The sequence below is a fragment of the Grammomys surdaster genome, unplaced genomic scaffold (assembly GCF_004785775.1).
Source record: "Grammomys surdaster isolate TR1022 unplaced genomic scaffold, NIH_TR_1.0 100, whole genome shotgun sequence".
Classification (NCBI taxonomy): Eukaryota; Metazoa; Chordata; class Mammalia; order Rodentia; family Muridae; genus Grammomys; species Grammomys surdaster.
In genome coordinates, this window is record NW_021604579.1 from 9319381 (window position 1) to 9332045 (window position 12665).

Below are 12665 nucleotides of genomic sequence, written 5' to 3' on the forward strand. Positions count from 1 at the left end.
CACCACATGTTTACTATTATGACATGCACGTGCACATGTAAACATACTCAAGACACACACACACAAATGTAAACATGGTCAAAATAAAGTAACAGATTTTGAACACTTTCTTTTTCACACACCAATTCTAATAGGTTTACATGTGTTAACTCATTTTTCATATTGGAAGACTAGGGTAGATATATAAAATAACTGGTCAAAGATCACAAGATGAATGAGTGGCAGCAGTGATTTAAATTCAAGTAGTTTGAACCTCAAAGTCATAACTACGTAACCTAACTACAAACTATTAAATTGCATTCTCTGTGCAAAAACTTTCTTTTCTCAACAATGTACAATCCAAATACTAAAACAGTATGATCAGCTCTGTCCCTCAAGTAAAGAGGACAGAGAGAAACAAACGACAAAGGTTAATAGACTGCCTCCACACAGTATTCAATCTCTTACTCAAGGTAACCCCCCCTCAGCCATGAAATACGGTCCCTGTATACTTAGCTTAATCCCTCGTCTACATCATCACAAGGAATAACATCCTCTTTTGCAGAAGCTATGTGTCAGACTGAAAAAAAATACCAGTTAGAAAGGCCAGGTGTTATAAAGGAATGGCAACAGTATATATATGTGACTTACCAGAGAGAGAGAGAGAGAGAAAAAAAACCATTGAAGACTAGGCTTGAAATATGCAAGCAAGATGCACTTAAATGTATGAATCCCAAATGAGAAAAGTTACAAAACAAAAAAGTTGTTCTGTAAGAAATATAGTATCAGAATAAATGCTAAATTTGACAGAAAGAAAAAAATCTCAATCTATAACCAAAGAAACTAAGTTCAAAAAAAATTTTTAGCAACTAAGTTCAAAACATATTTTTTAGGTAGAGGAGATTAGGTTCCTGGGAATGTCTGAAACAACACATCACTACTATTTTTTTTTTCCAATTGAGTAATGATTCTTATCTCTGTCACTAACGGAAAAAAATATAAATAGAAAACCAACTTTCAAGATTATTCTTTTGTTCCCAAATATATAAAACTACTTTTTTTTTGAAAAAAAAGTTGTAATTTTTTTCTTAATGGAAAAACAAATTCTAGCATGACATTAATCAAGAACCTAAAAGACCTAAACCTCTCATACACCTTTAATGTCTAGAGACAGAGCCAGGAGGTGAGTTCAAGGCCAACCTTGATCAACATAGCAAGTTCCAGGACAACCACATGGAAAAACCCAGTGAAAGACATGGAGGTTGTTTGTTTCAGCTTAGTAAGATGTGACTAATATTAGAATTGACAATGGTTGTAATTGTTAGGTAACTATTTTCCCATCTGTAAGCAGATCAAACAGGGCAAAGTTTGCTTAATAAAATGATTAATAAAATAACATAATAGAAGAAAATAATGAAGAATTTTACAATTACTAGAAGAGCATGGTGGTTCACCCTTGTCATCTTAGCACTTGGAAGACTAGGCTAGGAGAACTGGCATTAATTTAAGATCAGTACGGGCTACAGAGTTCCAAGCCATCCTGGACTAGGTGTGAGTAGCCTTCTTTTAAAAAAAAAAAAAAAAAAAGAACAAACAAACAAACAAACCCCAGCACTTGGGAGGTAGAGGTGAGCAGATCTTAAGAGTTCTAAGACAGCCAAAGCTATAGAGTGAGACCCTGCCAAGGGAAGGTGTGGGAGAGACCTAAAAGAGTAATATTTGAACACTTCATCTCATTGCACCTCTTTGTTATAAAAACACTGGGAGAAATCTATTTTGGTTATTTTTTTTTTAACTCACGGTATTTCTGCACATACTCTTTTGGCTCTAGCCAGCCAGAACAGCAAAAATACTACTCTCCTACTACTTTAAATGTAACATACAATGCAAACAGGATAATTTTTTTTCCTTTTTTTTTTTTCTTTTGAAGGCAAAGAGTTCTTCTATGTAGCCCTGGCTTCCTAGAACTTACTCTGTAGACCAGGCTGGTATCAAACTCAGAGATCTACCTTCCTCTACCTCCCAAGTACTGGGATTAATGTCATGCACCACTACTGCCTGGCTCAGGTTGAACACTTTTTATAAAATACTCCAAATTATATATTCACTAAGTAGAACTAAATTTAAAGGTAAATAATTGAACTAGATATGGTGGCCCACATTTACAAACCCAGAACTGTGAAGACTGAGAGAGAATGACCTTGAGTTTGACTCTAGCTTCAGCTACACAGGGAGACCAGTCCTGCAAGATGCTAGTATTCCTCCACTCAAATAATTTTGGTGATACACTTGCTAAGGAAAACAAGATGGTAGGTCCTCAAGAAGACTAAAACTTCATTTTCAATTTAGGATTATCATGTGATCCAGCAATTTTACCCTTAGGTATAAACCCAAATACACGGAAGAACTCTAGCAGTATTTTAAACCACTGTTACAGCAGCACTATTCATGATAGCCATAAGTTATGAGCATCCTAAAGTATCACAGAAGATGAATGAGTAAGCAAAACATGGCATTTCCAAATATGGAAGAACACTATTTAGCTATCAAAAGGAATAAAATTCTGACACATGCCTCATCTCAGGATGAACCCTGAGCTCATATACACTAAGTGAAATAAACCAGTCACAAAAAAAACAAATAGGTAAAATTCCTATAAAATAAAGTACCTAGAAGAGTCAAAATAATATAGACAGAAAACAGAAGGTTGGTTGTCAGAAGGCAGAAAGAGGGAAAACTGTAATGCACCCAGAATTAGTTTTACAAGATGAAAAGAGCAGTGAAGATGAACGACGGTGATGTTTGCATAGCACAATGAATACTTAACATCACTGAAGTACACGCTTCAAAGTGGCTAATAGGGAAAATTCTATTATATATTTTCCATGATTAAACTTTTTAGTTGAAAAGACTGGGAGTTCTGTTCTGCTTGTTTCACTGCTGGGGATCAAACCAGGGCCCTCATTCATGCTAGCTAAGCACTCTGGAGGGGGTGGGAATTTGAAGGCAATTTGTTTTGTAGTAAGTTCACCCATCCACAGGCCCAATCCTCTCCTTATAATCTTCTTCCCACTACTTAGCACCAGGTCACTGACTTCAACAGAAGCATTCATTCTCTCTTGAAGTGAAATGATCGAGAACCCCTTCCCAAAAACTTTTCATATTTAGACATTATACTTATTATAACCTGGCTATCTAGCAAAGATCAAACTCTGATTTTTTTTTCTCCTAATAACAAATGGAAGAGTTTCAGAAAGGCTTTTTCACTCGAGCTTGTTAAAAATAATTGCTTTCTTCATGTTATAGAATTAGATAAATAAATGCAAACACTAGAAAATAAAATACTCAAATACATGTAAAGGTTTTAACTGAGTGGTTTTTTGTTGTCCTTTTGTTTTGTTATGTTTTTTGGGTTTTTTTTTTTTCAAGGATTTCTTCCTGGCAGTCATAGAACCTGCTCTGTAGACCAGGATGGCCTTGAACTTATAGAGATCAACCTACAGAGACCTCCCAGAACTGGGATTAAGGTGTGCTCCCACCACCCAGCTTACTGAGAGGTTTTTTTCCCCAAAATCTTCAATAAATTTTATATAACTTAATGACTTCATAATATCCTACCAGAACCTTTAAAATTTTTCAGTTAGACATAAAAACAATGGGTTTCATTTTGACAATTTCATAAATAGTCAGCATTGTACTTTGCCCATATTGTCTCCTCAAAAAACATTTGTCCCTCCTTCCCTTCTCTCTCTAGCTCACTAGTGGTCCCTTTCCACCACACAAATAATCCTTCTTTCTTGTCATAGTATGTGTGTGTATATAAATAAACACATATGCCTACAGATTTTGTGTATTAGAGATAACAGACAATATTTGTCCAACATAAATATCTGCAAATGAGTTAACTTCATTTTTTCTTTTTTATTTTATTTTTGACAGGGTTTCTCTACATAGCCCTGGCTGTCCTGGAACTCAAGACCAGGCTGGCCTTGAACTCAAGAGATCCCCCTGCCTCTGGCTCCCTCACAAGTGCTGGGAGTAAAAGTGTATATCACTACAACTGGTCTCATTCTTTTTTTTTTTTAATTCATTCTTTTTAAAAGAAAATGAAGCTCCATTGTATACACATTTTCCTTACTTTTCATACACTAGTAGACATCTAGCCTGATTCCATATTTTGGCTATTGTAAACACTAATAAAACTAAACAAGCATGTATAAGCATTCTTAAAATTTAATTCAAAATGGTGCACTTTTGCAAGATGGTGGTGCATACTTTTAGTCCCAGCACTCAGAAGGCAGGAGTAAGTTATCTTTGTGAATTCAGAGCCAGCCTGGCCTACAGATCCAATTCCAGGACAGCCAGGGGTACACAGAGAAACCCTGTCTTGTAGGAGGTTGGTCTGGTTCTGCTTGTATTCAAATTCTGAATTCTGTACCCCAAGATCTGGTTGTTCCAAGGTAGCAGATCCTCATGTATATCAGCTTCTGCTGTGTAAACCTTGTCCCCCGAGTTATTCATGATTGGTTAATAAAGATGCCTACAGCCTTGGCTGGGCAGAAGAGAAGGGGTGGAACAAAGGTTTCTAGGTTTGGGAGGGTCTCAGGCAGGAACTATGAGGAGAAGAGGAAGGAGGAAGAGGGCATGGGGTAGGTGGCACATGGCCCTGGGGGCCAGCCTGCTGGAGTAGGAGCAGCCCAGGCTGAACATGGCAAGTGCTCTCGGGTTATTGATAGCGAAGCAGACATAACAGCATAGGGGGTTGATATCTGCCCAGCTCTGGTGCCTTTAAGTTTATTATAAATATAAAGGTTTTGTATCATTTATTTGAGAACTAAATGATCTGAGGTTGTAGAAATCCCCATACAATATTTACCACAACACTGTCTCAAAAAAAATAATAATAACTGTGTCCTTTCTAAGAGCATGCTAAGCTCTCATATCATTATTGATTCTCATAAGCACATAAAATAATTTTACTATATTCATTTTGGGGAAGGTATCCAACTAAACAAGTAATACCCAAGAATCTACATGTCATGTCTTATGTTTTTGTGTATATGTATATGTGTATATGTGTTTTGTGTATATGTATATGTACACATGCATTTTTGTATATGAATGTGGTACTACATATCAAATCCAGGGCCTTACATATGCTAAACTAGGCAGTGCTCTACCACAGAGCTACATTTCCCACAGCTGCATGCCAGGACTTGTGGTATAATCTTTACAGTAAGTTTCTTGATTTCCTTATAATGCATAATTGTTTATTTTAAAATTAATACCAAAAAGCCTACAATAAAGAAGACTACAATGATCAATTTAAAGAAGGACCACACAAACAAAATGATGTGGTATTTTAATTGGTAAGCAGTTCCTAAACACACAAAAGACTAATATGTTTAAAATACAGAGACACAATCCTCTAAATATTTTTGTATTATATGAAGGCTGTCCACACCAAATGCAATTAGAAATTTTTTTCCAGTTATAAACAGTATGCACAGTATGTCCCTGGCCTATAAGAGCATTCCAATACCATTCTAATAAGAGAAATCTTTTGCTGCAAATGTAGACCATTGGTAGAGCTCTTGCCTAACATGCACAGGGACCTGAGTACAATCTCCAGCTACTGTAAAAGGAAAACATTTGAAAGAATGATTGGAAAAAAAATTTTATTGGAATTCAATAACATAATAAAAATAATCATTTTGATTTCCAAACCAAAGTCTTGAGGTGCCTCAAAAATATTTCTCTGCCTCTGATATTAATAGTGAGTCAGGTATTGTGGCATACACTCCTATAATCCCAACACTGACGAAAACAATTAAGGCTAACCTGAGCTATATATATCTTGAAACTCTGCCTCAAAAAAAAAAAAAATTAACAAGCATAGTGACTGACAGAAAGAAGACAGAAATCAACTACAAGTTATTAGAGGTTTTAAAAGCTTACAAAATTAAAACACATTAGGGCTAGGGTAAATTACACCATTTGCTGCTGTCCAGGCCTTCTCATCAAAACACCAATTGGGTAAAAACTACATCTAGGAAGTGGACATGGTGAATCACACTTGTAATCCCAGTAGAGAAGCTGAGGTAGGAAGATTATATTAAATTAGATGTCACCCTGATCTGCACAGGGAGACACTGTATAAGATAAAGAACTCAGGCTATTCTAAAACCTACAAAATGCCACGGCCAACTTTCTTTTTAAAACCATTCCTTTCTCAGTTTGTAGGTTGCAGTATAATCAAAATGTAGATATAAGCATATTCCTAGTATACCAGATAACTACTAGAAAACAGCAAATTCTTAGAAATTCTTACACTAAGTAGAAATGTAATGCCTCCAGAGACTGTGAAGTAATGTCGGTGTTAGAAAAAAAGTCTGCCTATATTTGACAAATATAATTCGAAACAATGTTTGTATAGCACTAAAATGTGTTCTTCAGTAAATATCAAAAAGCAAAGAAAATATTCTCAGAGTAGTGTTTATAACTACAAATCTTTCCAGATGCACACAGCTCTACTTTCAAAGGGCCTCCCTAAGATACTTACATGTCAGTGTCACTACAGGAGGGTTCAGTAAAGGAATGATCTTTACTTTCAATTAATTAATTCAAGGACACCAAACAATTGAAGTCTGTAAGGGAAGAGAATCTGCAAATGTGAACGGGTTATTAAGTTTGTGAATTCACTGCAGAGATGCATCAGAGCATACTGCCTCTCTGCCTCCTTATTTTCTGCCCTCCAAAGATTGCAACAAGGCCTCCTGAGTCTCAACTGTCTACTTCTCTTTGAAAAGGACCACAAAGCCCGACTAGTCTCATCACCTCCTCATCACTCTACCTTTTCACTCTCCACTTCATACAATACACCACACCCATAGCAACACACTCTCCACACATCAGTTCCCTCATGGAATCACCCAAACACCCCACAATTAACCCATATTCTACACATTCCTCATGAGACTGAGAAAGAGCCCACATACATAGTAACCCCCAGATAATTATATTCCCAAACGTAAAAATATCATTCAACACACACACACAGAGCATATGAAATACATGTTCCCCAAGGTTCACAATATACACACATCCTGAGCCACGTAGGGTAGAAAAGCACACACTACAACCACTGCGGTGCTCAAACAAACGTGGGGAAGAGGCTACCGCGCTATCGCCCCGAGGCGCCAAGTTGGAGGTGGGAGGCGAGCAGAGCCAGACACTTCACCTGAAAATCCGCAAGGATCATCTCCCGGTCCATGTTGGACGCCATGGCGGCCGCCGAGCTCCGCGGCTCCGGGAACGAAGCGCGCACCTGGGAGCGAGACGGCGCCTCCTGCGGCCGAAGCTGCGGCCGCCGCCGGGTGGCGAGGGGCTGGCGGGCGAGCCGGCGGGAGGGCCGGCGGGCCGGCGGGCGGGGCAGCGCGGGAGACTAGGTGCTCATGCACTCGGTAACCTTCAGCCGCCCTGAGCCCGCCTGCGCCCCGCGGAGCCCTCGCCGCAGCTGCCCGGACGGGGAGGCTGGTCTCGATGCCGGGCCGGCCCTTCCGTCGCCGCCTGGGAGGAGGACAGGTTGCGACAGCGCGCGCCCGGCTCCTTTCAGCCACGGCAAACCTGACGGGGGCGGGGAAAGCGAGAGAACGAGCAGGCGGGCCAACGCCACAGCCGCCTCCGCCTCCTCCGCTTCCTCCCCGACCGCCGCCTCCGCCCCTGGTTGGCCGGCGCCTGGGCTGTCGCACATTTTGCCTGTCATCGAGGTCGCAAAGCGGCGCTTTGCGGCTGTCACGTGACTGCCCGCCTGTCAAGCGCTTGGCGCTCCGTTTGCGGGCGGGGTCGCTGACCCGTGTAGCAGGGACAGCGATGCTCGTTCCCCGGAGCCTGAGGACCTGCAACAGGTTATTCCAGTTTGGGTTGAAGCCTAGGCCTCGAGGTGCCGCCTCCCCCTGGCCGCGGCCGGAATGTGATTCGGCGCCTCACGTGCTTAGTCACACGCAAAACACAACCAGCCTCAGCCCAGCTCAGCACACTCAAAAACATAAACCGCCTGGCCAGCAAAATTCCTAACATGTAGGTTTTCCTCTCACCAAAATACCTCCTCGTGGACAATCTCTCACACTCAGCCTCGCGGTAAAAAGCTGTTTACGTACTGCCACTCCCAATCTGAAACCTCTTTTTTCTGAGTCTGCAATCTCAGGCACAAACCCTGAGGTATCCAGGAGACCATGTGTCTGTGGAACATAGAAACTCAGAAGGTGAGGGAGGATCCAGACCTCAAAAGGATGCTGAAGTTGATATTTAAGGAAAAAATATTTCTACTGCTATAATATCTACATTTTTAGAGCATTACATGCAGCAAACTTGAATACACTATTTCATATATTTTATTTAAAATACTTTCAAAAGTAACAGGATGTTACAGTACTCATAATTTCTGAAGCTTTTGACTTATGGTCAGAAATTAGCAACCTTTGTACCTAAAACATCTAAAACCTATGAATTATATGAAAATTTGTAATTGCCATCTAGGCCAAAGGAAGGCTGACAATATATTCAGTCTTGACAGAAAAACAGTAGGTACTTGCAGACTTTTAAAGGACGCATCCATGCTCTGGAAGGTATGTTAAACTGGAAATGTTTAATAACAATAGTAGGAACTGATGAGATCACTGTAAAGAATCAATGCCTAAGCTTTTTAAGCTAGGAGTATATCCATAAAAAAACAGAAAGACTGAATCAAATATTCAGTCCTCTGAATACAAAAAATTGTGCTATTTATGTTAAGATCTTGATTTGCTGGAGATGAAACTCAAAAGTAGATGGAGGACTTGCCTGCCACGCACAAGGCTCTTGGTTAGATGCCCCAAACTACCAGGTGGAAAAGTGGATTCCAAAGTTCTCTTACTAAAAGGAATCTGGCATACAATTCTGTGATAACGTGTATGGTTTTTTTAGGTTTTTTAGATTTATTTGTTTTATGAGTGGTTTGCCTATGTGTAGTATACGTACCATATGGTGCCTGGTGCCACTGGAGGCTAGCAAGAGGTGTCTGAATCCCTGGAACTGGAGTTATGTATGGTTGGTTATAAGCCACCCTGTGGATGCTGGGAATAGAACCCTGGTCCTCTTCAATAGCAACAAGTACTCTTAAATCACCGAACCTCCCTGTCCTGTAAAGTGAACCTATTTGAACATGCAGGATCAGCTAAGTAAGAAATAGAACCTCCCTGTGTCTGCTGTGCTGATTCATGCCTTTAATTCTATCACTAGGGTTGCAGAGGTAGGCAAAGCATAGAGAGTTCCAGGCCAGACTGGGCTACATAGTGATACCATTTTAAAAAAAAAAAAAAACACTTTGTAGTCTTTTTCCTTGCTGTACCAAAAGGGAGAGATTCTGAGATTCTGAAATTGTCATAAATAGGAATCATGAGGTGAAACCCAATGTGAACAATTAAAATGAGATAATCCAATAACCCCATTAGTATGGCCCCTCAGAACAAAGCAGGTGTTCAGTCATATATGGCCAGTGTTAGTACAACCCTGCAAAATTGACATGTGACTACCTCAGAACTCATTCAAACACTATACACATTCCTCTCTCCCTTCTCTCAATCTGAAAATTAAAATAATGCCATAATATAGGAAGATCGGAAGCATGACCCAGATATTCAAACATAAGAGGCTTCAGAACTATTTTCCCAAAGAATTAGCTGTTGAAACCTGGATGAGTCGTTCAAATATTACTAATGTCAACTCCTAACAAGATCATTTCAGAAGGTAAATGAGAAACTTACAAATCTTTGTATAAAATTAGCATACATTTCATATCATTTCTGTTTGAGACCTATCTTTTCCCCTTTCCAACCTCTCTGTGAATCTTTAATCTCTGACTCAAAACTAAGAAAACTTAGCAGTTTTGAACAGTGAGTTATATGTCTCATGGGAAAGCTCCCCATAAACCTTAAAGCTTCCTAATGCACTGTTAACTCAGTATGCTAACTCCTACATGTTCTTTCAAGGCCTCCCCTTTCATCAAGCTTAAACCAACAAGAATGCCTGCCCTTTTTTCCCCCAACCATGCCTTTAATACTTTAACAAACACAGTTCTGGCAAATTCTATGAATTTTTTTCTGTAATTTCATCAACAAATGGTTTATCTCCTTCCACAGGTTGAAAGTTTCTTGATGGTTATAAACCATTTTTATCCAGCATTTTTTAATATTCATCAGAGTACATCCATAACAAAATCTTGGGTTCACACTAATGATTTAAATTTGTATTGTGTCTCTAGCCAGGCATGGTGGTGCACACCTTTAATCCTAGCATTTGAGAATCAGAAACATATGGATCTCTGTGAGTTCAAGGTCAGCCTGTTCTACAAAATGAATTCTGGGACAACCAGGTCTGTTACATAGAGAAAACTTGTTTTGAAAAACTGAAGGAGGGGGCTTGAGACATGGCTCAACGGTTAAGAGTACTGACTGCTCTTCAAGAGGTCCTGAGTTCAGTTCCCAGCAACCACATAGAGGCTCACAACCATCTGTAATGGGATCCAATGCCCTCTTCTGGTGTGCCTGAGGACAATGACAGTATACTCACATACATAAAATAAGTAAATAAATAAACATTAAATTAAAAAAAGAAAAAGAAAAGCTAAAGGAAAAGAAAGAAAAGGAAAGGAAAGAGAAAAGAAAAAAATTTACAGAATGAAAGGCAGAGTTGTTTTGTTTTTAGGATTTTTGTCCAGAGTCATGAAATAAAGTCAAAGGCCTAGGAATCAAGTCTAGGTCAAAACTAATGCTCTTCCCACTTTCCCTGGTGATTCCCTACGGTATCACTCTCCTTGCTGCTAAGTTTGTAAAATAAATGAAAAGATTGTTTCTGACATATGGTCTAACTATTATGGTTGAATAGTCAGCATCCAGAATAAATATCTACTACAGAAAAATTGAAGGGAAAACAATATGTTTTTCATTTTTCTAAAATTCCATTTTGAGAAAATTTCACTGCAGTGGCACAAATCAAGAAAACAAATTCTTTTCCCATAAGTACATGAAATAATTTTAGTCCCATTTTTATAGACTGTACCCTAATTTAAATACAATCTTTTAAATTTTTCATGTAATTTCCTTTTTTCTAAAACTTTAAAAATGTTTGCATTTCATTTCTCAAGTATCAATAATTTATTTGTGCTATTATTAGTATTTATTTTACTATTTTTTAATTGTGTGGACATCAGTATAGATACACAGAGAGGCCAGAGGCCTCGGATTCCCATGGAGCTGGAGTTACAGGTTGTTGTTAACAACCCGACACAGTTCTTGGGAATCAAACTCGGGTCCTTGGCAAGAGCAATATGAGCTCTTGACCACTGAGCCATCTTTCCAGCCCCTATTTAACTAAATTTTCACATCAAATTGTTTTTGGATTTATAAACTCAAATGACAAGCCTAGATCCTGGTAATTTTGAAAGAGTCAGAACTTTATAAACTATCCCTCACCTGGGGGTTGCCTAATGTTTCCTTACATTCACACTGAGTGTGCACTAGGCACTGCAGCACATCCATTCATCCCAGCACTTGGGAAGATAGTTCAAGGGGAGACTTTACTTCAGGGTGGGAAAGGGAGATTACACTGAGTTTGTGGATCTTGAGTAATACTTGAAGGTGATAGGTCCTTCTCATTATGTGATATTGGAGTCTTCACATTATGAAATTACTTACTGTGGTATTAATTTTGATCTTCTGAATGAAGATGAAAAAAATCAAAGTTGTGGTTTTTTGGTTTTTGTTGTTGTTGCTGTTTGTGGTTGTTGGGTTGGGGTTTGATGTTGCTAATGTTGTTGCTAATTGTTATTTTGAGGCAGGGTGTGATGGCTAGTCTTGGTTGTCAACTTGACTATATCTGGAATGAACCGCAATCCAGAAATGGATGGCACACCTGTGATCCAGATCTTGAGGTTAGAAAATACAAGCTTTTGATCTAGATCTTGGGGCTCAAGACACAGGACTTTAATCTAGATCTTGAGGCACACCTTTAATCTGGGCCATACCTTCTGCTGGAGGTCTACATAAGGACTGTGGTGATTTGAATATGCTTGGCCTAGGGAGTGGTCCCATTAAGAGGTGTGGCCTTGTTGGAGTAGTTGTGGCCTTGTTGATGGAAGGTGTGGCCCATCACTGTGGAGGTGGGCTTTGAGAGACCCTCCTCCTAAACTACCCAAAAGCCAGTCTTCTAGCAGCCTTCAAATTAAGATGTAACTTCTTAGCCCCTTTTCTGCCTTGGTGATAATGGACTGAACCTCTGAACTTGTAAGCCAGCCCCAATTAAATGTTCTTTTATAAGAGTTGCCTTGGTCATAGTGTCTCTTCACAGCAATGGAAAATCTAACAAAGACAAGAACAATGGAAAAAGGAAGGTTTTCTTCTTTGCCTGCTTGCACTTACTTGCCAGCCCATCCATTGGAGCCTACTTCTTCAGCATTCCAGCTTATACAGAAGACCAGCTGAAACACACAGCCTTGTGGGATTAAGCTACTACTAGATTCTTGAACTTCTCATTCACAGACGGCCATTGTTGAGTTAGTTGGACAGCAGCCTGTAAATCATTCCAATAAGTTATCTTTATACATACATACATATACATACATACATACATACATACATACATACACACAT

At 39.3% G+C, this 12665-nt stretch overlaps 1 protein-coding gene across 1 annotated transcript in view; it reads right to left on the reverse strand.

The window, feature by feature from the left end:
* The window catches only part of Faf1 (Fas associated factor 1), a 300812-nt gene extending 293147 nt beyond the window's left edge, over window positions 1-7665 (reverse strand). Inside the window, exon 1 of the mRNA XM_028787832.1 lies at window positions 7220-7665. Within this exon, the coding sequence (XP_028643665.1) occupies window positions 7220-7264 (45 nt within the window). The 5' untranslated portion in view covers window positions 7265-7665. The remainder of the gene's footprint in view (window positions 1-7219) is intronic.
* Window positions 7666-12665: the final 5000 nt, after the last annotated feature.